Below are 25,992 nucleotides of genomic sequence, written 5' to 3'. Positions count from 1 at the left end.
GATGGGTGATTAGGGGGGTGATTGGGTGCAAACAGTGGTCTGGGGGGTGGGCAGGGGGGGGTCCTGAGGGGTGCTGTGGGCGATCAGAGGGAAGGGGGGGGGAGATCAGTGTGCTTGGGTGCAGACTAGGGTGGCTGCGGCCTGCCCTGGTGGTCCCTCGGACACTGGGACCACCAGGGCAGGAGGCAGCCTGTATAATAGGCTTTGTATACATTACAAAGCCTATTATACGCTTCAATTGCGGCGATCGGGCAGCTAGTCTTATCAGTCTTATCAGTTGTGTGAACAATAACATGCAACTTTTCTTTTTGGTTGTTTCAACCTGTTTCACAACGAAAAATTGTTTGATGCATAAAAGACCGCTGTTGAGCGTGTGTATGGGGCTTTAGGACTGCATGGTGATACTCATCCTAGCAGTGTCCAAATAGTTTTTCAATTCAGAGATAGGAAAACAAACAAATGATTGCAGCAATTGATTCTTTAACTGATTTTTTCTTGTCAGAAATGCCAGTAACTCAGGTTTTCTGATGCATACCAGAGTTATTGTAGGTATGCCAGGGAACATTTGCTACAAAGGTCTTGCATTTCCTGAGCCTTTGGTTTACACTAATGCTAATCGTCTATTCTACTCTTCTGTATAAGGACATTGCCAGTATTTTCTGGACTATGTTCTATTTTCTATCTATTTCAATAAACATGTAAAAGCCCAGTTTTTGGCATTTCTGGAGAGTGGCGTTGTTACATTTGCATATCATCATCAGATGAAGATGAAAGGGCTTCCAGTATGGATGCGCTGTTACGGTCAGCCACATAGTCCCGAATGTTGGAAAGTCCTGGAATAATACAGCAGCTGAGGGCGCTGCGGTGGATCTCCATCTCCTGTGCGTCCTGCCACTCATCCTTCTCCTCATCATAATACTCCACATTGGAGGTGGTGTTGAAGCCATTAAATCCCCCAGCAACAAAAAGGAGATCATCCACCACCTCAATGCCAAAGTTGCTGCGTGTAGTGTTCATGGCTAATATTGGTCTCCATGTATCAGTGGCTGGGCTGTATGCCTCTCCACTGCGCAGCCTGTTGCTACCATCAAAGCCACCGATCTGTAAAGGAAAGAAAGAGTATCACTGGTGCACAGAAGGGGGTGTTCCGGGTGTCTGGAACACCCCCCCCCTGCACCGAGACCGGAAGTGGAGCTGCCATATGTGTGTCCGGCCGAGTGTCTTTACTGGCGGCAGGGGCGCCGCGAGGCCTCCCGCTGTGGGGGGCCTCGCTTGCAGCTGACGGCTGGCGTCTGGCGTACACACTCCAGGCAGAGATGAGTGCGGGGAGAGAGAAGAGTTTTCACTTACCTTCCTCGATCCTGCCGGCAGCTACTATCTACTTCCTGTCCCGGTCGGCGTCTGTCGCTATGGTAACAGCGCCCCCTGTGATGACGTAACCACATGTCATCACAGGGGGAGCTGTTACCGATGCGACGCGCGCCGGGAGAGGCTGAAGATAGAAGCTCTCTGCAGGATCCAGGCAGGTAAGTGGAAACTCCTCTTTCCCCGCTCCCCCCGCCTAACCAGTAATACCCTACTGCTAAATCTATATTGGGGGACATATACCTATATAACTTTTACTGGGGGACAGATACCTATCTAATCTATACTGGGGGACTTATACTTATCTAATTTATACCGGGCATATACCTATCTAATCTATACTGGGGGACATATAATCTAATCTATACTGGGGGACATATATCTATCTAATCTATACTGGGGGACATATATCTATCTAATCTATACTGGGGGACATATACCTATCTAACTTATACTGGGCATATACCTATCTAATCTATACTGGGGCATATACCTATCTAATCTATACTGGGGCATATACCTATCTAATCTATACTTGGGGCATATACCTATCTAATCTATACTGGGGCATATACCTATCTAATCTATACTGGGGCATATACCTATCTAACTTGTACTGGGGACATATACCTATCTAATATATACTGGGGCATATACCTATCTAACCTATACTGGGGGCATATACCTATCTAACTTGTACTGGGGACATATACCTATCTAACCTATACTGGGGGCATATACCTATCTAATCTATACTGGGGCATATGTCTATCTAACTTGTACTGGGGGCATATGCCTATCTAACTTGTACTGGGGACATATACCTATCCAACCTATACTGGGGGCATATACCTATCTAATAAATACTGGGGCATATACCTATCTAACCTATGCTGGGGGCATATACCTATCTAACCTGTACTGGGGGCATATACCTATCTAATATATACTGGGGGCATATACCTATCTAACCTATACTGGGGGCATATACCTATCTAACCTATACTGGGGCATATACCTATCTAACCTATACTGGGGGCATATACCTATCTAACATATACTGGGGCATATACCTATCTAACCTATACTGGGGGCATATACCTATCTAATATATACTGGGGCATATACCTATCTAATATATACTGGGGCATATACCTATCTAACCTATACTGGGGGCATATACCTATCTAACCTATACTGGGGCATATACCTATCTAACCTATACTGGGGGCATATACCTATCTAATATATACTGGAGCATATACCTATCTAACCTATACTGGGGGCATATACCTATCTAATATATACTGGGGCATATACCTATCTAACCTATCAACGCATATCGAATCGAACCCTGATCGAGCATGTTGGATTTTATTGATTCGATCAGCGATTAAAATCGTATGTGAGAGGGGGGGGGGTTGTGTTGCCCACAGCACAGCAATGTAAAGCCCCATCTACACCATACAATTTTTCATGCGATCGATATGCGATCGCTGATCAAATGGATAAAATCCAACATGTCCGATCAGGATTCTATTCGATTTGCGTTGATAACACCAATTTCAAAAGTTGCAGAACACTCTTTATTGCAGCAGTTCCACGGTTAATCCAATAGTTGTAGAGCCTTACAGGGTGTCTCTTTCTCAAGGCGTGTGGCATATGCATTGGGAAAGAGAGACCTTGCGGGGCTGCCAAAATAATTGTCGGATTAACTGTGGAATTGGTGCAATGAAGAGTGTGCTGCCACTTGCAACACTAGTAATCTTTATCAAAGAGATAGAAAACTAGTATAATATTTGTGCTATGATTCACTATGAACTTCATATTGTTCTTAGCCGAGATAAAACTTTCAGGAATCCCCCCTTGAAAATCCTGGATTTGCCCCTGCAGTATGAACAATCTATCTGCTGGTCTTAATGCAGCCTCCCACCCCTATAATACAAGACTGTTATAAAGTCAGCTTTGATTGATGGACAGTTGACATAACACAGTGCTCCAAATACGCTGCTGTACTTGACTTCTGTCTCAGTTCCTGAGTCTACACAAATTCCCCAAAATATCAAGAAACCAAAAAATAGTCATTTTACTCCCACGGATCATCTCAGCAATGACAGCTCTGTAGCAGTTTAACACTGAAATAACTTCCCATTCCAATACATGGTTATTCACTTTTTGTTCAACAATTTGAGCTATTTTTAAAGGACAACTGAAGTGAGAAGAATATGGAGGCTGCCATATTTTTTACTTTTAAACAAATACCAGTTGCCTGGCAGCCCTGCTGATGTATTTGGCTGCAGTAGTGTCTGAATAACACCAGAAACAAGCATGCAGCTATTCTTATCAGATCTGACAATAATGTCAGAAACACCTGATCTGCTGCATGCTTGTCCAGGGTCTGTAGCTGAATGTATTAGAGGCAGAGGATCAGCAGGTCAGCCAGGCAACGGGTATTGCTTAAAAGGATATTGAACATGGCAGCCTCCATATCTCTCTCGCTTCAGTTGTCCTTTAAGAATATTGATATAAAAAAATGAAGAAAAAAAATATGTCTATAGCACTGCACTTAAAAAGATGGAGTAACTTGTCAACCCCAAATATATTGTAGAGGCGCCCCAATTTCAATACAGTATCTGCTTGCTGTGTCCTGGATATGCGTACATCAAAAAAGGGCTTCGGGAAAAAAGGGCGCGTGGTGTAAACGATAAGTAGTATTATCGTTTATAAAAATATTGTGTAGAATTTTGTTTACAAATAGTGTTTTAACAATTTATAAATCATTAAATAATGTGTATGAAATCGGCGATTCTTAAAACGTTAATCTTCCCTGTTTCTAAACTGAAACTTATAATTACGTTTGTTAAAAAAACAGTAATATTTGTTTAAACATTATAATTATATATTGTTATGAATAATCTTGATTTATTGTTTATTATTATAATAAAATGTGAAAATATTGTTTATAACAATGATATTAATATAAGTACATTCATAATAACTGTTGATTAGTATTATTAAAATTGTACTAAAACTATACCTAACCCTACTCTCACACAGAACCCTCCCTGTACCTATCCCTAACCCCTAGACCCCTGGTGGTGCCCAAAACTTAAGACCCCCCTGGTGGTGCCTAAACCTAAGACCCCCCTGGTGGTGCCTAAACTTAAGATCCCCCTGGTGGTGCCTAAACCTAAGAGCCCCCTGGTGGTGCCTAAACCTAAGACCCCCCTGGTGGTGCCTAAACCTAAGACGCCCCTAGTGGTGCCTAAAACTAACCACCCCAAAGCCCTCCCTGTACCTATCCCTAACCCCTAGACCCCCTGGTGGTGCCTAAACTTAAGACCCCCTGGTGGTGCCTAAACCTAACCTTGTGCATGAGCTTTGCATGGAATCTTATGCAAAGTCTTCTGTGATTGCCACATAAAGGACAGCCACTGCCAAGCTTCCGCTTCTCATCAGCATGGCTATATACCTCTGCTTTACTGTAGAGAACATGCTATGATGTGCATGCTGCATATAAAGTTACTGCTTGATGTATGACCTTCAATATCCACTGGGGATCTGGTTACGTGTTATCGAGGACTGCGATTGGGTCCAATTAATTTAATCAATTCCAAGGATATAGACATTGCACATGATTAAGATTGAATCGATCTGCTTCAACTATCCCTTGTTCAATCGGAGGAGGTGTAGATTGCTTGAATAAGCTACAGCCTTTTGAGGAATTGGATGAATTTTTGTCCATCAAATATCTCAGTACATACAATTTTTTGATTAAAGAGGGATTGATCTCAACTTAGTGCTTCCTTCAACTAGGTGTTCTGGTGTACATCCCCTAGGAGGACTGCAGCCTCCAAGGGACAACAATAGTGGGGTTGTGGGAGTTTTTGGCCTCATTTCTCTCAGGGCCTTTTCGCGTCCCTGTTTTACTTTTAATTAAGTCTGTATAATGTGAGTTATGTTCTAATATATGTATATGTGTATTTTGTATACTATTTTCTATATTAAATTAAATTAATTAACTTAGCATGCACCCAAGAGTCAGTTGTCCTATGTGTAACTTTGCTATTTATCTTTGCTGACAAGGTGCATGCTGGTTACCATACTGTAATTCGCTTATTTATTATTTTTTAGCACGACATATGGTTTTGTGATCTGTAATGGATCACTGACATATTTAATAAGTCATCTGCTCCTTAGGTGTCCTTTCTTTGTCCTTTTACATACGCCTAAACCTAAGACCCCCCTGGTGGTGCCTAAACCTAAGACCCCCCTGGTGGTGCCTAAACCTAAGACCCCCCTGGTGGTGCCTAAACCTAAGACCCCCCTGGTGATGCCTAAACCTAAGACCCCCTATGGATAATGTTTTACAAAGATTAATAAATAAAAAATTTAAATAAAACTATTTACGGTAAATCATTTTTTTGTTTTAGAAATGTTTTACAAATAGTGATTGTAAAAAATATATTACAATTTATGTTACGTACTGATCACTTTATTTTGTGAATAATAATGTTTTACAAACAGTATGGGTTAAAATGTTAAATAATGTTTTAATGAAATAGGATAAATATGTTTAGTATTTTTATAAACGTTATTCGTCACGGGCTCATTTTGTAAAGTTAAATCATCACAAGCACAGTTATAAAACATTAAAAATCTACGGGCGCCGTTTGTAAAACGCTAATAATCTCCGGCGCCCTTTTTTCCTTGTTCAGCGCCCATTAAACAATATTTATAATGGGAGTGAATGGGGCGCCCTTTTTGTCCACTTGTCTCATGCGCCCAAATCTCCTGCTTCCCCTGGATATATCCTTATTCTCCACAGATGGACATTAATAGTATGTCACAGCGCTTATGCTCTTTGCCTCCAGGCACCAAAAGCAAAAAAGAGGGATGCGAGAGCGGGCGGAGCAGTGCAGACCACACAAGTCCAATACTGTATTGAGTAACAATAACAATAATAACAATAACAATAATATTTATATAGCGCTTTTCTCCCTGGGGACTCAAAGCGCTGTGACCCTGCATTATGCAGTCTCAAAGGCTAGGGAAAAGAGGTGAGTTTTTAGCCTTTTTTTAAAGCTGTCTAGAGAGGGAGCCTCTCGTACTGATTGTGGAAGTGAGTTCCATAGAGTAGGGGCTGCGTAGGAAAAGGCCCGAGCACCACAAGGGTGGTAAGCACATGTTCCAGGAGAGGGTCCTAATTGGGATAGGACCCTCTAAATGTAAGTAACTTTGCAATCATCACTACAATTTATAAATAGAAATAATGAAACAACTATAAGGCTTTTAATTAAAGCCAACCTTATGGTTAAGCAATGATTTTCTGGATAAGGGTGGGGAAAGTTCCAAATGTACTACTTAGGTAAATAGGTTAGGATTAGACATTGCCTAAAGACTGGATGTAAAATATAAAATAGATAACAGGAGCTAATGCGGGGTACACACGATACGTTTTTCCGCTCGATTTTCCACCCAATCGTTTTTTCGGCTCGATTCTGCACTCGATTATCTTATCTTCTGCTCGTTTTTCTTATCTTTTTCCATTCACTTCTATGAGAAATCGAGCGCAGGATTTATCGAAAGGAATATCAGACATGACAGGAATTATCTATCGAATCCAACTATCGAGAGGAAAAACGTATGGTGTATACCCAGCATAAGATTAGACTCTTGACAGGAAATAGTGAAAGCTGTGTACAATCGGGTAGCAGTAATCATGTAGTTAGGGTTAGTGGTAGTAGACACAGTAGGAGGTTGGGAATAGGCCCAGGCCAGGCAATGAGGTTACAGCTAGACGTGAAAAGAATGATTAAAATAATTTAGGGGTGACAGAGTTTAGTTTGTCATTTAGAACATGATTAATCTCAAACCATTAAACTCGAAGCATCATGATGCCAAAAATAGTTGGTAGACAATGCACTGCTATAAAAGTGTCCCCTTTGCTTTAAATTTAGCTATATTAGAAGCTGGCCATCTCTGAGGTGCTCCAATAGATTGCTGCATAAATATGACTGGGTAAATTGTTCAGCATACAGAGAAGAGTGATACCAGAAACAAACATTCTTGATTCATGCATGAACATACCGCATAGACTTTGTCTTTATAGGCGATTACTCCAACACCGCTGCGTCTGGTGCCCATGCGTGCAATCAGTGTCCATTGGCCTGTGACGGGATTGAAGACCTCTGCAGTGAACAGGCAATCATTGCCATTGAATCCGCCACATATGTAAACCTGCAGAAAGAAAATAAAATAATGAACTTGCTAATATATTCCTTACTATGTACATAGCGCCATGTTCAGGGCCATTCAGAAAAGCATCAAAATGAAATGGGGCCTCCCTATTTACCTAACTCTCCCTATTTACTTAGTTTAGCTCTAGCCCAGCAAACGCCAATGTTACAATACATTTTATGACACAGCTGCCTACCCCCCCTTAAGGACAAGGCATTTTACATGCGGGGGGGGGGGCGCGCATTTGAGGGGGGCAGGCAGCCGGATCCCTACTGTGGGCACGTGGTTATGGTTGCCCTTGTCTTGCTGGCAGCCTTTACTCACCTCGCAGGCTCCAGCGATGAGCAGCTGTAGACACCTCCGCTCTCGCTGGCTTCCCGGCTCGTACTGACGCTAAGTCCCGGGTCGCGGCTTGATGATGTCATCAAGCCGGGACCCGGCACTTAGCGTCAATACAGCAGGTATGCTGGCCAGAGCGGAGGGGATCACCGATTGTCAGGGGAATGGCAGGAAGGTGAGTAGATCCTCTACTTTCCCCCCTACCACCGCAGCTCTGGAAGTGATCACTATGATCTGCCGGCGATCATAGTGATCCCATGATCAGCAGCCATACGCGATGGCTGTTGATCACTAAGGGGAGATGTCAGCTGTCATATGACAGCTTAATCTCCCCTCTCCGGTGCGCACGACTGCGTCGGGACGGTTCGTTAGCGCGTGACGTCAAACTATGTCGGTCCCCAAAAGGTTACAAAAACCTTTATTTTTATTTATGTATTCATGTATTCTCCTTTAAGTAAGATATTACCTTATTATGCAATGCAGTGGCACTTGCATCACTCCTTTGTTCGTTCATTGGCGTAATCATATTCCACTGGTTGGTCTCTGGATCGTACCGTTCAGCGGTGTTAAGGCGAACATGGCCGTCAAAGCCCCCCATTGCATAAATGTGGTCATCCAGGACAGTAACGCTGACATAGCACCTTCTATAGTGCATTGGGGCTGCAGACTGCCATATTTTCTTGACCGGGTCAAATCGCTTCACGCTGCTGAAGTAGTCAATGCTGTCAAACCCACCAATCAGGTACAGGTAACCTTTTAAATATGCAGCTCCATGATAGGCTCTGGGACTTTCATCATCATAGGTCACATTTTTCCAGCGTTTAGCTCTAGAGTCATAGCACTCTATGGCATTTGTGGGGCTTCCACCGCTCCATCCACCAGTAGCAAAAAGAACAGAGAAGGGAAGACGTGGCCTTTTGAATGGATTGCTGAAATCATGTTGCGTGAAATCAACATTCACGTTCAGATCATATATCACTTTCAGAGCCTCAATAATGATATTCTTGCATCCATCGTTGTTCTGTACATAGTTGTGGGACTTTACGTTGTTCATAAAATACTCAATAGGCATCAAAGCAAGTCGAACCTAGTAAAGAACAATATAAAATATCATACAAGATGAATAGAAAATAGTATATCTTATAGATCTGGAACTTTATGATTAAAACTGAGCTCAGAGTAACAATCCAAACCCATCCTGTGTCCTTCCTTGTGCTCTGGTCATGTTGCCAGTCCATTATTGTATACCCAGAGATGTCACTACTAGGTGGGGGGCCTGAGACTGTAGGAGGTCCCAGCCACTCCCTCTCCCTCTGATACAGGGGCCTCCTGCCATAGTAAGTGTTTTTGGAGCTTCACTTAAAATGGGTGGAGGTACTCATGGTGGCTGCACTATTATGGGAAGGGATCATTGAGGCCACACTTGATATAAGACCTCACAAGGGTGAAAAAGAGATGAATGTTGGGGATCACCACAGGCATTTCGCTGGAGGGCCTTTAGATTAGTAGAAACACCTGTTTATTACTTTAGAGTGGATAGACAGGTTTCCCTTTGGGGTTACAAAAAATTTGTCACTGTAATATTTGATGTTACCCTTCATGTGCTCTTTAACCCTTAGACCGCCAGTATATTTTTTAAGAAGCTACAATCCAATTCCAGCTATGTGTGCATTGTGTTTATTAAATGTCTTTCCCAAATTTACATGTACCAAAGCCCACATCAGTCAATAGGGATTGTCACTGAGGTGCAAATATATTTGAGTTGATTGAGAATTATAGTGCCCATACATGGTACAATTTTTTCATTTTTTTTTCAATTACACAATTTCGTCTGATGATTCTGTTAGATGGAATATAAGGCCCCGTTCACATCACAAACGCGGATGGCCATGCGCGCGGAACGCAACACATGTGAACGCACGCCATCCGCGTTTGTGTGCGTTGCGTGGCTGATCCCATCACTGAAAAGTGAATGGGACAGCCGCGCGTTTTTGCAAAAAATGCGTGCAGCATGCGTTCCCGGACCGCACAGGTCCGGAACGCATGCAGTGTGAACATCAGACAGTGCACTCTATGCACTGTCTGATGTCGTGCTTGTCGGCCTCCCGCACGCGTTTCCAAAACGCGTCTGGAAACGCATGCAGTGTGAGTGGGGCCTAAAGGTTTTTCCAGCATTTCCTGATCAGACCCTGTTTGCTTGAACAAAAAAATGATTGTTTTCGACTTTTATGTGATTCTTTTGGTCTAATAAACAGGACAATCTAACATTTTTATTGTACCATGTATAGGCACCATTAGGCTAGTTATGATACAGAATTATGATACAGATTTATTCTACTGTTCGATTATAAAAATCTAATATGTAGAGGGACCAATCAAACCTTGCAGTAAAAGCATTTGATTGGTCAATTTTTAGGTCGCATTCACAGTGGGATGTTATTGTCCTGCGTTATAAAGTAATTATAACGCAGGATAAGGCAATGTAATGTTAAGCCTATGCAACATTCACAGTGCAACGTTATTGTCCTGCGTTATAAAGTAATTATAACGCAGGATAAGGCAATGTAATGTTAAGCCTATGCAACATTCACAGTGCAACGTTATTGTCCTGCGTTATAAAGTAATTATAACGCAGGATAAGGCAATGTAATGTTAAGCCTATGCAACATTCACAGTGCAACATTATTGTCCTGCGTTATAAAGTAATTATAATGCAGAATAATGCACTGTAATGTTAATCCTATGGAACATTCACAGTGCGACGTTAACGTTGCGTTGTAAATGTTGCGTTATGGTAACTCACTGCTTGCAGTGCGTTACCTCTAATCGCAGACGTTAACAGATACAGGGAAGCATACTTTTCATTGCCTGTATGCTTCACTGTATCTATTGTATGCTCCGGGAACACAGTATTAATGTGCGTTACCACCTTTTTTTGCGTTGCGTTGTAACACTGCGTTGCGACTTAAACGTCGCATTACAACACAACGTCCCATTGTGATATGCCCTTAAGCCCAATCTACACGATACGATTCTTTGTACGATTCGATTTACGATTCGATTAAATCCAACATGACCGTTCGGGATTCGTTTCGATGCAATTCGATTTGCCATTGTTTTGCAATTGCAAATCGAACTGAATCGAATCGAATCCCGTTTGGACATGTCGGATTTAATCGAATCGTAAATAGAATCGTAATCGAATCGTACAAAGAGTTGTATCGTGTAGATTGGGCTTTAAGCTGCACAGATTAGTACTAACATCTTCATAATTCCGCAGCAATTTTGTATAATTTGCATACAGAACACGCACCTGATTTAAATATTTAAACACAGATTAGCCTAGAAAGAGGAAAAATAAAAATAAAACATAACTTTCAATGAAAGATCAAAGATAAAAACGTACTATCGCTGCTAACACATACTAGTTTGACGACACAACAGTGGAAGGTGATACTAATGAATGACGATCTTTCATTAAAAGTTATATTTTAGTTTTATTTTTCCTCTTTCAGGCCTGGAACCCACTGCAAAACGCTATTGCTAATCGCAAGCGCTAGCATTTTGTATGAGCAGTTTGTCAGCGGTTTCATGAGCGTTTTAGGAAGTGATTTTACAAAGTGTATCAATTTGCCAGCGGTTGTGTAGCGATTAGCGTTTTAAACTCTGATTGTTCCTTTCAATTAATTTTAATTTTGTTACAGTGTGTGGTAAGGTTAAAACGCTAGCAAAATCACTCCATGCAGGTTTTAATGAGCGATTAAGTCAGCGTTTATATACTTTACATTGAAGCGCTAAAGCTCCCAAAATGCTGCATGTCCTGCGTTTGCGATTTGAGGAATCGCAAACGCTCCAGTGGAAGTTGCCCCATCCATTAACATTAGCTGAGCGTTTTGGCAAAACGCTAGCGTTTTGAATCGCTCCAGAAATGCTCACAAAACCGCTCTTGTGGGTTCCAGCCCTTAAGGTTAATCTGTGTTTATATAATTTGCATATCTCAAGCCAAGTAGAAAGTTGTCTCTGAGCCAAAACTTTGTAGTAAATGCCTTTAGATGCCTGCGACACAGAAATATGGGGAAACAAAAATAGATGTCCATGGCATATGGATGCAGAAACACAGAAACGCCTATAGATGTCCGTAGCAGTCTTTGGGCTTGATTCACAAAAGGGTGCTAACTCAGTTAGCACGCCTAAAAGCTTTGGGCGTGCTAACTAGGGTGCTAAGCAGTTAGCACGGCCAAAGCTTTTATTGACCGCACGCAAAGTTTAGCACTGCACGGTGCGTGTGAAATATCGCACCAGGTGCGACTAAATCGTTGCACTGGGTGCCCCTAAAACGTCACTTCGGGTGCGCCTGAAATGTCGCGAATGTGTCGCACTTAGAGCGCGAAACTTTGCGCATCCTAATGGGCTTTTAGGCGTGCTAACTAAGTACCCTTTTGTGAATCAAGCCCTTTGTGTTAAGGCCTCTTTCGCACTTCCACTATTGCGTCGCACAAAATCAGCGCATCGCGGAGCAGAAGCAATTACATTGATCGCCGTGGTACCCAGGAAGTACGACAGTGCATTCAGTGCGCTAACAGTACGACATGCATATTTCCCCCGGAAGTGGGGCATACTGGAATGGTACCGTATGCCTCACTGTATGGCTGCAATGCACCGTTAACCTGCGGTGAAACTTTCTCGGACCACTGCAAAGCAATTAAAGAACAATCGCATCACACCAGCAAGTAAAAAGTGTGAGGGGGCCAAAAAGGGAAACACTAACTGCACTTGTTTGTATAGATAGTGAAAAAGATTGCACTGCAAGTGCAGCATGGTGCTACATCAAATTTATAACCATTATTGAATTTACCGTTTGGCGTTCCTTACAATGATCAGGTGAGAGTTGACAGTACAATTCTGCAGCAGATCAATCGTGGTAATCAATCTGAAACAATCGGTCATGCCCATGGAATTGATCCAAAACACTGATCCATTAATTACAAAGCAAGTGAGCCGCAGAGGTGGAACACCTTACCGAAAGGGGGGGGGGGTTCATAAGCTGTGGAAGCTAAGCCCAAGCGCCAGGTACATCAACAGTCAAGTGTAGGTTCAAAAAATAGGGAGAACAAGAAATGTCCGGCACTATAGCTCATGATTTATTGTGACAGCAACACAGAGTAAACGTGCTGTGGCAAAACAACATGGAGTGTGACAACATGTAGGATGCTAAACATCGCTGGGCATAAGCGTTACTGAAACATCTGTGCTGTACCTGGATGTGTTGGAGGTGGCTGGTGTGGGCGCCAGAGGGTGCACGGTCCCTTACGACCGTTTCGCAAGGCGGTTGCCGAGCTTCTTCTGAGGGGTGCACCCCTCAGAAGAAGCTCGGCAACCGCCTTGCGAAACGGTCGTAAGGGACCGTGCACCCTCTGGCGCCCACACCAGCCACCTCCAACACATCCAGGTACAGCACAGATGTTTCAGTAACGCTTATGCCCAGCGATGTTTAGCATCCTACATGTTGTCACACTCCATGTTGTTTTGCCACAGCACGTTTACTCTGTGTTGCTGTCACAATAAATCATGAGCTATAGTGCCGGACATTTCTTGTTCTCCCTATTTTTTGCATTTCTATGTCTACTGCCCTGAGCACATAGTTCCACTGGATGTAACCACACACCTGCCAGTCATCTACAGCTGCCCCCCGAGTGCCTGCCTTCTCTCCCACAACAAGTGTAGGTTCAGGTTAGCACACCAGCTTCAGGATGCAAACAATTCTGTTTATTGCTTCATAAACAATTGTCATATATATGTGCTGATGAAGCAATAAACAGAATTGTTTGCATCCTGAAGCTGGTGTGTTACCTGAACCTACACTTGACTGTGGATTCCATTAATTAATGGGCATGACCAATATTTTCTGATCGATAACTGCCATGATCGGGAACAATCGGATTGGACGTTGTACTGTAATGGGCACCTTATTGTACTGCTAATGGGCACCTTAACAGTAGAAAATGTTTTAGAGTCCATCCACAGCAGGGGCGGCGCCAGGGGGGTGCTCGAGCACCCCCTAGAATTGTCCAAGCACCCCCAAAGTACCCCCTGGAGTGAACTGACTTCAGGCGTCTAAAAGACGCCAAGTCAGTTCACACACCGGCAGCACGGAGCAGCAGGCAGGGCTACGGTAAGATGGCCGCCCGGAGCCCTGTTCTGCAGACTTCGGGCGGCCATTTTCCCGTAGCCCTGCTCTCTGCATGCAGGCAGGAAGTCTCGTCGTGACGTCGGGAAGGAAGAGGATCGTGGGCGCGCGGGCGCTGCGCGCCACAATGAGGTCGGGACTCGGGACAGGAGGTCGGGAAAGAAGGTCTTCTGGCTGTAGGTGAGTAAATGGGTTTTTCTTTTCTTTTTCAGGTGATGCGGATTGTGCATATTGGGGTCATATCTGCTACGGATTGTGCATATTGGGGTCATATCTGCTACGGATTGTGCATATTGGGGCGATATCTGCTACCGATTGTGCATATTGGGGTCATTTCTGCTACCGATTGTGCATATTGGGGTCATTTCTGCTACCGATTGTGCATATTGGGGTCATATCTGCTACCGATTGTGCATATTGGGGTCATATCTGCTACCGATTGTGCATATTGGGGTCATATCTGCTACCGATTGTGCATATTGGGGTCATATCTGCTACCGATTGTGCATATTGGGGTCATATCTGCTACCGATTATGCATATTGGGGTCATTTCTGCTACCGATTGTGCATATTGGGGTCATATCTGCTACCGATTGTGCATATTGGGGTCATATCTGCTACCGATTGTGCATATTGGGGCCATATCTGCTACCAATTGTGCATATTGGGACCATATCTGCCACCGATTGTGCATATTGGGACCATATCTGCCACCGATTGTGCATATTGGGACCATATCTGCCACCGATTGTGCATATTGGGACCATATCTGCCACCGATTGTGCATATTGGGACCATATCTGCCACCGATTGTGCATATTGGGACCATATCTGCTACCGATTGTGCATATTGGGACCATATCTGCTACCGATTGTGCATATTGGGACCATATCTGCTACCGATTGTGCATATTGGGACCATATCTGCTACCGATTGTGCATATTGGGACCATATCTGCTACCGATTGTGCATATTGGGACCATATCTGCTACCGATTGTGCATATTGGGACCATATCTGCTACCGATTGTGCATATTGGGGCCATATCTGCTACCGATTGTGCATATTGGGGCCATATCTGCTACCGATTGTGCATATTGGGGCCATATCTGATAACGATTGTGCATATTGGGGCCATATCTGATAACGATTGTGCATATTGGGGCCATATCTGATAACGATTGTGCATATTGGGGCCATATCTGATAACGATTGTGCATATTGGGGCCATATCTGATAACGATTGTGCATATTGGGGCCATATCTGATAACGATTGTGCATATTGGGGCCATATCTGATAACGATTGTGCATATTGGGGCCATATCTGATAACGATTGTGCATATTGGGGTCATTGGACGTGTTTTTGTTAAAATCTGCTCACATTACGTGTATTTTCTTGAGAAAACCTGCAGAATTATGTGAATTTTCTGGGAAAAGGGTCACCAAAACTTGGGCCCTCTGTCTTTGCGTTGCACTTTTAAAGGGAACCTGAGGTGAGAATAATATTGAGGCTGCCATATTTATCTCCCTTTAAGCAATACCAGTTGCCTGGCTGCCGTGCTGGTCCTCTGCCTCTTATTCTTTCAACCATAGACCCTGAACAAGCATGCAGCAGGTCAGGGGTTTCTGACAATATTGTCAGAACTGACAAGATTAGCTGCATGGCTTGTTTCTGGTGTAATTCAGTTCACTACTACAGCCAAATAGATCAGCAGGGCTGCCAGGCAACTAGTATTGTTTAAAAGGAAATAAATATGGCAGCCACCATATCACTCTCACCCTGGGTTCACTTTAAATTACAGTTAGCCCCGCCCTCATCCGGTCATGACCACGCCCATTTTTTCGCCGCAGGTTGTAGCCACACCCATTTTTGGCGCGCCGCAGGTCGTCAGCTCCCCCGGAAATTGGTCCAGCACCTGCATAGCACCCCCTAAAAAAATTTCCTGGAGCCGCCACTGATCCACAGTCTGCAAGATCACCCAGTTGCCCCACTGTAAATCCATCTCCTATATAGTCCTATAAAGTACCAGTTCAAATAATGCATGATATGGGGTGGTGGCTGCAGAAAAGGGACAAGGTTTAAGAGTAAAGAAGTAAGAAGAATAGAGGAAAAAAGACTGGAAGAATTTGAGGTTTGTTTTTTTTTTTTTTTAAAGGAGAAGAAAGAAGTTTACAGATAGAAGTTTTTAGAAGAGGATGATGGATACTAGTACAGTATACAGAAAACGTTGTAAGGTTATAGGTTAGTATACAGAAGTGTACAGATAAAAAAAAAATTATATGCTATTGATGGCTTTTATTTATATATTATATACCTGGAAGGCAGTGGACATCTGAAAGTACCCTTATTATTTAAAGGGACTCCGAGCTTAAAATCAAAATGTAATTTGTACTCACCTTGGGCTTTCTGCAGCCCACCGTAGGTCGGGAGGTCCCACGACGGCGTCTTGGCTCTTCTCCCAGGCCTTCTCCCAGAGATGGCTGCCCGGCGGCTTCCGGCCGGCTCCAGCCGACACTGGCCCGAGCGTTGCGCTCCTTCTTCCGAATACGTCATGTATGACTTCACATGCCGGCCGCCCCGCATCATCACGGCTGGCGGCGTGACAGTACGGCGCATGAGCAAATAAATCACGCATACGCCGTACTGTCACGCCTGCCGTCATGCGAGGCGGCCGTAGTGTGAAGTCATATGTGACGTATGCGGAAGAAGGAGCGCGACATTCGGGCCCAGTGTGGCAGGGAGCCGCCGGGCAGCCATTTCTGAGAGAAGGCCTAGGAGAAGAGCCAAGACACTGTTGTGGGACCTCCCGACCTACGGTGGGCTGCAGAAAGCCCAAGGTGAGTACAAATTTCATTTTGATTTTGAGCTCGGAGTCCCTTTAAGGGGGCTCTCTGATTTAACCAAATGCCACCCAGCCAGTGCTGCTCACCTCATTAATAGCTCCAGCGTGGAACACAGACCTCTCGGCTCCTGCGTGGCTCCCCCTAGTGATGACTTTTGCTGATAATGTGATCAGCAGAATCCGTCACTGGGGAGCCTCGCAGGAAAGAGAGTTCTGTGTTCCCGCTGGAGCTATTGAAGTGGTAAGACAAGCTGCCAATTCTCCTACTTACACACGGGAGCTACATGGGGGAACGGGGGACACACAGGGGGGACAATGCAGGGAGTCCCCGACGTCGCGGCACGTCGGCGGTTTGTATTGGCGGGCGTCCGTAAGTCGGGACTCCCTGTATTCGCTGTATAATACGCAGGGACTTTTTCTCCCCATTTTTTGTCTGCATAGCTATCTCTTGTGTGCTACCTGTGGAAGCAGCTCTGAGATACACTGCTGGCGCTCTGTTGGGTTGTGCGCAATCCATTTTATGATGGCTTCAAAGACGGTCTCTTCATCCTTGACGTTAAGCTCATCGCTGCCAATTATATCACGGAGCTCCTTTGGGGACAACTCCAGAAACTCCTCAGAGGCGCACACAATGTCTTTGAAGTTGTGAAGAATGTATTTGTGGGCCTTTTGACGCAGATCTGGGCAGCAGTAATGGTCTGTGAACTTGTAGAGTCCAAGACAGTTCTCCTCACACAACTGGCCGATGAGGAACTCAGTGCACAGACGGATTATACCCAGAACATTAAACTGATCCGCTGCGATGAAGAGTCTTTCTGCATTGTCAGGAGTTATGGATACAACTCTAGTGTAGGCATATTCAATTATCTGCTGCATCATGTCCACATCAATGCCAGGGATTTTATAACAGTTCTTCTCTCTCTTGTCCCAGCTGCTCTTAAACAAGGCCCTTTACAGAGAAGAATACAGCACATGTTTGTATGGTGGTTAGACCTTCGCCATTACTTTCATTCCAGAAAGGAAGATCATTCACCTCCAATAGGTCTATAAAAAAGTCTCTGGCCCATATGCAATTAACTTTTCTCTTGAGTTTTCTTCTAGGAGATCATTTTTCATCTTCTATTTAGAATAACTTTTCAGCGCTTTGCAATTGAAAAAGTACCAAAAGGTAGGTGAAAAAGTACTATCAAAACGACTTTTTTTTGCTTGATGGTGAATTAAAAGGCATTTCATTGACAAGTTTGAAAAAATACTTAGGAGAAAACTCAGAAGAAAAAGTTAATTGTATATGTAACCCTAACCATCCCCCCTGGTGGTGCCTTACCCTAACCACCCCCCTGGTGGTGCCTAACCCTAACCACCTCCCCTGGTGGTGCCTAACCCTAACCACCCCCCTGGTGGTGCCTAACCCTAACCACCCCCCTGGTGGTGTATATTGTACTGTAACTATACCTATCCCTACTCTCACACAGAACCCTCCCTGTACCTATCCCTAACCCCTAGACCCCCTGATGGTGCCTAACCCTAGCCCCCCTGGTGGTGCCTAACCCTACCCACCCCCCTGGTGGTGCCTAACACTAACCACCACCCCCCCGGTGGTGCCTAACCCTAACCACCCCCCTGGTGGTGCCTAACCCTAAGACCCCACTGGTGGTGCCTAACCCTAAGACCCCACTGGTGGTGCCTAACCCTAAGACCCCACTGGTGGTGCCTAATCCTAAGACCTCCCTGGTGGTGCCTAACCCTAAATCCCCCCTGGTGGTGCCTAACCCTAACCATCCCCCTAGTCGTGCCTAGCCCTAACAATCCCCCTGGTCATGCCTAACCCTTACTTTCCCCACTGCACAAACACCCTTACACACATATAAACAATAATATATTTATTCCTTAAAATACTTCACTATAAATAACATGAATAGAATAATTTCTATATTTGTAATAGAATAAATAGCGTTAAAATCACGTACACATTAATAATATTATAAATAGAAAAAGGTATATATATATATATATATATATATATAATAGAATAGATATCCAGCCTTACAATCACGTACGCATTAAAAATCTTAAAAGAATGGTAATATTAAAAGCGACATATTAGAAAACTATAATCAACGCATTATAAGTGTAAAATACAAAGTTAAAACCAAAAGTGACGTATTTCCAATAGAACAAGGTTGAAAACGATATTTAAAGGGAAGGTTCAAGCATAATAAAAAAATGAGTTTCACTTACCTGGGGCTTCTACCAGCCCCATGCAGCCATCCTGTGCCCTCGTAGTCACTCACTGCTGCTCCAGTCCCCCCCTGGCAGCTTGCCGACCTCGGAGGTCGGCGGGACGCATTGCGTACATTTTTACGCATTCCCACTAATGCAGGAACATTGACACATACATTTTTACGCATTACTGGTTTAATGCGTACATTTTTACGCATTGAACCAGTAATGCGTAAAAATGTATGTGTTAATGTTCCTGCACTAGCGGGAATGCGTAAAAATGTACGCAATGCGACCCGCCGACCTCCCAGGTCGGCATGCTGCCAGCAGGGGACTGGAGCAGCGGTGAGTGACTACGAGGGCACAGGATGGCTGCATGAGGCTGGTAGAAGTCCCAGGTAAGTGAAACTCATTTTTTTATTTTGCTTGGACCTTCCCTTTAAGCATTATACGTATGAAAACAAATTTTAAATGATAAAATAAGTGTAAATGATAATTTACTTGTTACAGCCCTGAAAGCGAAATTTAAAAACGGAAAAATAAGTAAAAGCTCCTATAAGCGAAATTTAAAAACGAAAAAATAAGTAAAAGCTCCTATAAGCGAAATTTAAAAACGAAAAAATAAGTAAACCACAAAGTTAAAATGAACTTGTAAACGGTATTTGTAATAAACCTTATTCTGTAAACGAAAACTTTTGTTAACACGATCCCTGCAACCGCTCTTTCTCGGGCGCCCTTTTTTCCTGTTGGGCGCCCAATAGCCGATATTTTGCATTGCAGTCTATGGCGGTACCCTTTTTGTCCATTAGCCATATGCGCCCTTTTTTACTGGCCCGCCTGCAGGGGTTCCAGGCATCTTTGAAGACTCAGGTGCTGGCTTGGCTTGCATAGTGAGAAAGTTAAAAAATATCTCCTTGGCTCCTCTTCACTGCTCAACCTCTTCGTACCTTCGTACTTGTACACTGGTACAGGGGTTATGTGGAGGACTGGGGGACATTACACTAAGAAGAATATACTGTAGAGGCAGTATTATAAAGGACATTATAGTAGGTCTAAGTATAAAAAGGAGCACTAATATCATAATGAGCACTATCCAGTAGCGTAACTACCGGTATCACCCTGGCCTGGGACAGTGAGGGGACCCTACCAAGTATTTATTGTGTGTGTGTGTGTGTGGGGGGGGGGGGGTGTTACTCTGTGTGTTAACTATAGCATAACTGTAACTGCACCAGCCTGCTACATTATCCTTTTGCTGCTGACCCTTGGAGTTATAACTATAGTTATAAGTGATAACTGTAGCTGCCGTATGTTTACTATTATAATCTGGCAGCACTACAAAGTAAGGTGGTTGAATTCAGACGCTTGCATGGGACTAGTCGGTATGTCTCAAAGTAAGAAGCATTTAAAGGACAACTGTAGTGTGAGGGAGATGGAGGCTGCCATGTTTATTTCCTTTTAAGCAATACTAGTTGCCTGGCTGTCCTGTTGATCCTCTGCCTCTAATGCTTTTAGCCATAGCCCCTGACCAAGCTTGTTTCTGGGCCAAATAGATCAGCAGGTCTGCCAGGCAACTAGTATCGTTTAATGGGAAATAAATATGGCAGCCTCCATATACAGTACCTCTCACCACAGTTGTCCTTTAATTTCCATTGGTAAAAGCATAGCGTAAAAACTTACATTTCAGGTCCTTTTACACAGGATCATATTGCATTTACTGTATGTGCAAATCATCACAGGAAAGTGCTCAGTAAAGTTACACCACAATTGCACTCTCTCCACTCCGACCCGGTTTCAGCCTTCCGCCTCTATCAGGGGTAAATACCATCATTTATCTCTGTGGCGGTGGACACTTTTGTGTGCGGGAAATATCTTATCAGAGTGTAGGAAAATATATTTGATGCAGTGCTGATGAATTGATTTGATAGCTTCTATATATTACCTTCCAGCAGCTCATAAGTTTAATCAATCGACTGTGTGCCTATAAAGTGCCTTTACTTCTTACTTATACAAACAGTAGTCGGTATGAAATCTTTGTTGATCTGATGCATCAGGCATGTGGGTGGAATAAGAATTTTCTATGGAGCTCTAGGATTTGTACTCATGGCCACTACTCCTGAGTCTAGACACGGTCCCAGTGGCGTAACTAAGGAGCTTGGGGCACTCTATTGATATGGAGCCCTAAAACCTACCAAGGGCAGCTGCTGTGTCAGAGAGGTGTAGGAGTGGCCAAACAGTGTGTTACCACTATGCAGTGCACATATAGAGGTGTTCATTACTAGCATAGCACCAATGAAAAGCTAATAAGATGGATGAAGGATGGCCCCTCTGGTTTAGGGCCCGGTGCCATGGTAACCTATGCATTCCCTATTACTACGCCACTAGGTGGATCTGGCAGCAGGTAGTCAGGTGAGGCTTTTTTTTTTTTGCTGCGACTGGCAACATTTGTGCCTCGTGAGTACGAGGCTGTACAGACCCATTTTAAAGGAAACCAGAGACGACAACAACTAGCCAGGCTGCTATCAAAGCTCCTGATTGTGATGGGAGTCCTAGAGAAGAACCCAGAAGGTGTCAGCAAAGCTACAGAGAACAAAATATTATCACAAACCGTGTCTTAATTAACTCTAACCTTTAAACACTTTAAGCCACTGGCGTAGGGCCCGTGGTCGCAACGGTCGCCGTGGAAGGGGCCCTGGGGCCTGGACCCCCCAGGTGTTGAAATCCCTGCAGTGACTGGCTCCCGGAGGCAGAGCAGGGCTACGAGAAGTTGGCTGCCGAAGCCCTGCACTGGAGACTATTTGTGTCTCCAGTACAGGGCTTCGGGTTCCATCTTCCCGTAGCCCTGCACTCTGCCTGTCAGCGCGGGAGAAACTGGCTACAGGAGAGGATCGTCGCTGGGGGAGCTGCACGGGGGAGGCTGCCTGCACGTCAGGGAGCTCACGTCAAAGGCTGGCCAGGTGAGTGAATTTTTTTTTATTTGTACAGGTTTTTTTTTCTGGTGACTGCTCCCCGCATAGCATTTATTTTCTGGTGACTGCTCCCCACATAGCGTTTTTTTTTCTGGTGACTGCTCCCCACATAGCGTTTATTTTCTGGTGACTGCTCCCAACATAGCATTTATTTTCTGGTGACTGCTCCCCACATAGCGTTTATTTTCTGGTGAATGCTCCCCACATAGCGTTTATTTTCTGGTGAATGCTCCCCACATAGCGTTTATTTTCTGGTGACTGCTCCCCACATAGCGTTTATTTTCTGGTGAATACTCCCCACATAGCGTTTATTTTCTGGTGAATGCCCCCCACATAGCGTTTATTTTCTGGTGAATGCCCCCCACATAGCGTTTATTTTCTGGTGAATGCTCCCCACATAGCGTTTATTTTCTGGTGAATGCTCCCCACATAGCGTTTATTTTCTGGTGAATGCTCCCCACTTAGCGTTTATTTTCTGGTGACTGCTCCCCACATAGCGTTTATTTTCTGGTGACTGCTCCCCACATAGCGTTTATTTTCTGGTGAATGCTCCCCACATAGCATTTATTTTCTGGTGAATGCTCCCCACATAGCGTTTATTTTCTGGTGACTGCTCCCCACATAGCGTTTATTTTCTGGTGACTGCTCCCTACATAGCGTTTATTTTCTGGTGACTGCTCCCCACATAGCGTTTATTTTCTGGTGACTGCTCCCCACATAGCATTTATTTTCTGGTGAATGCTCCCCACATAGCGTTTATTTTCTGGTGACTGCTCCCCACATAGCGTTTATTTTCTGGTGACTGCTCCCCACATAGCGTTTATTTTCTGGTGACTGCTCCCCACATAGTGTTTATTTTCTGGTGACTGCTCCCCACATAGCGTTTATTTTCTGGTGAATGCTCCCACATTGCATTTATTTTCCGGTGAATGCCCCCACATAGCATTTATTTTTTTGGTGAATGCCCCCACATAGCGTTTATTTTTTGGCAAATGCTCCCACATAACGATTATTTTCTGGTGAATGCTCTCACATAGCGATTATTTTTTGGTGAATGCTGCGCACATAACAATTATTATCTGGTGAATGCTGCGCACATAATTATTATTATCTGGTGAATGCTGCGCACATAACGATTATTTTCCTTCAGACTGGCATCTTGCTACTAATTGCCCTATTTCCTCTGGGTGCTGCGTATGTTTGCAAATTGAACGTGGAACCCATGCTGCTGGAAAGCTGAATTGATATAGCCATACCATGCACAGCTATAGGGATTCGGATATGTGTGTGAGCTTTGGGTGTTTTTGGGGCTGTTGTTACGGGGGGGGGGGGGGGGCACATCCAGATTCCGCATCGGGGCCCAGAGGTTTGTAGCTACGCCACTGCTTTAAGCAAATAAGTAAGATATCTCAGAAGACCTCTGTACATATTAGCGAGAGTAGGAGGTGCTTTTCTGATTGTCACAGGTTAAAAGCTATCAAATAGAACTTTTCTATTTTTACAAGACAACCCACCAAGCCATGGGGGTTGCCCAAAGAGCTCTCATGCCCACCAGCAGTGATCTAAAAGGAAGGTGGGGGGTGGTATGTAACTTCCAATTTCAGGGACATGTCTCCACTGCTGTCAGCAATAGCAAGCTGACTTAGGGCCCGTTTCCACTATCGCGGTTTTCCGCCGCGATTCCGCAGAGTTTCCCCGCATAAGAATCGCACGTGGAAACTCTGCCATAGGGGATAACAGCGCCGCGGCCGAATCGCTTGCGGGAGCGATTCGGCCGGAACCCCCCGCAAAATTCGCGACGGAGGCTGCGAATCCCATAGCCGTGCATGGCACAGCTCATGGGATTCGCCTGCGATCCCGCCCACCCTCTCAGTGCCGGTGTGCGTCTGCGAGACGCACGCCGCACTAGTGGAAACGAGCCCTTACATATTGGGAGGATTCCCTCCATTCATTACCAGCCTCTATAGGGTAGCAGGGCTGGTATCACAGCTGGGGAGAGTTACACGCTGGCTTTGTTTTTTTGTTTTTTTCTGTGGATAGTTTTTGTTTTTTTTAAATAACTAAACCACAGCTCTGCTCTACATTATCACTGAAAACTAAATGTCTGCTGTTTAGTGATTTTATCTTAAGGTGGGTACACACATCAGATAAAAGTCTTTGTAAAATGAAAGATCACAGACCAATTTTACCCCCTTCCATGTAGTATGAGAGCCATACTCTACACAGTCTATTCTATTGAGCTGAACTCCCCATCAGATAAAAATCTTTGCAAGATGCTGCACACAAAGATGCTGTACACATTCAATTTGTTCCTGCAAAAGATCGGTTCCTGAAAAAGATCCGTTCCTGCAAAATGCATTCATAGTCTATGAAATCAGCAGATCTCATACACACCTTGTTTAACTGACAATTATCTGTCGTGAAATTGCATGGTGTGTACCAACTACCAGGCAGGCAGAAGTCATGCATGAGAGGAGGCTGAAACATTTTGATGAATTAAATTTTGGAAGAAAAAAAATGCTAGAAATACACCTTTTCTCAGTTTTCACCCATTATTGTTTTAATGCCACTGTGGATTAAAAATAAATAAATGTAGCTATTGGTCCCATGTCTTGAAATGTATGTGTTCCCTGATGATCTAATGGTAACCCCCCATCCTATAAAGTTTCCCTGGTTTTCCCCTCCTTTTTTTGTAGCATGTATTGATGATCTAGTGGTCCCCCCTCCTATGTACAGCTTTCCCTGGGGTCTAGTGGTCCCCCTCCACTGTATATGTTTTCCTGGTAGTCTAGTGGTCCTCCTAGCAACTAATTTATAGCTTTCTCTGGTTGACTAGTAGTACCCCTCTTCCTTTATGGATTAACCTGGAAGTTTAGTGGTTCCTCATCCCCCATATAGCTGTCCATGGTAGTCTGGTGGTCCCTTCAACTCCTGTTATATATTTTCCTGGTAATCTAGTGGCCTCTCCCACCCCCTTATAGCTTTTCCTGGTAGTCTAATGGCTCCCTCCACCCTAGCAGCTTTCCCTAGTAGCCTAATGGTCTCTACTCTATCCCCCATGGCATTCTCTGGATTCTAGTGGTCCTGCCTACTTTACCCCCCCCCCCCCCCCCCCTTCTCACCTGAAATAAGGACTACATCCACACAGAATGTTCTTATGGGCGCTGAATTCCACACCATCCACACTGATGACAACGTCGCAGAACTCGCCCTCCAGCCTCAGCTGGTTCATTACGCTGCAGAACATTGCGCTCGGTTTGCGCTCCATGTTATTAGGGATGCAGGCTTTTGAGGTTCCCGAAGGCACAGATGAAGCAATCAGCCCAGCTAAGTAGTCATCTAGCAATGCAGGTAATGTTCGTTATTTGTCACTGGTTGTCATTTGACAGGTAAAACCAGTAATCATTTGTCAGTTATAAGTCGGGATTGTTCAAATTGTGTCGAATGATCGAATCTGAAGGAGAAATTGTACCATTAATGGGCACCTTTAAGTAGATGACTCTTCAGCAAAAATAGAACAACAATCTAAGATTCGCAAAGGTGTATGAATTGCCTAATACAGATACATGAACGTATTCACTTAGCATGTTCCACACCCTGCCAGAAAACAACATAACGCAAGATGTATAGCTAGCTTCCCATCTGAAGAACAAACTTCCTCCTATGTGTATGGATATTGTTATCGTTGTAGTTCTGTGTTTTTCCTTTTTCTTCTTTTTTGAGCTTGTTTTTTTTTTTTTTTTTTTTTTTTTTTGTCTTGTTATTATGTATTGATACGTTTTGACATGCTGTCACTGTTCCTTTGACAGGTTTCTATATAGGAGGAT

The 25,992-nt window shown here is 44.1% G+C and overlaps 1 protein-coding gene across 1 annotated transcript; it reads right to left on the bottom strand.

The window, feature by feature from the left end:
* Positions 1 to 710: 710 nt before the first annotated feature.
* LOC137522381 (kelch-like protein 10) lies at positions 711 to 25,546 on the bottom strand. The gene is made up of 5 exons (XM_068242430.1): positions 25,288 to 25,546; positions 17,439 to 17,928; positions 8,411 to 9,031; positions 7,456 to 7,605; positions 711 to 1,101 (listed from the first exon to the last, which is right to left on the bottom strand). Exons 1-5 carry the CDS (start codon positions 25,431 to 25,433, stop codon positions 739 to 741), a joined length of 1,770 nt encoding a protein of 589 aa, XP_068098531.1. The 5' UTR covers positions 25,434 to 25,546; the 3' UTR covers positions 711 to 738.
* Positions 25,547 to 25,992: the final 446 nt, after the last annotated feature.

The sequence above is a fragment of the Hyperolius riggenbachi genome, chromosome 1 (genome assembly GCF_040937935.1).
Source record: "Hyperolius riggenbachi isolate aHypRig1 chromosome 1, aHypRig1.pri, whole genome shotgun sequence".
Lineage (NCBI taxonomy): Eukaryota > Metazoa > Chordata > Amphibia > Anura > Hyperoliidae > Hyperolius > Hyperolius riggenbachi.
This window is presented reverse-complemented; position numbering and strand designations above follow the sequence as displayed.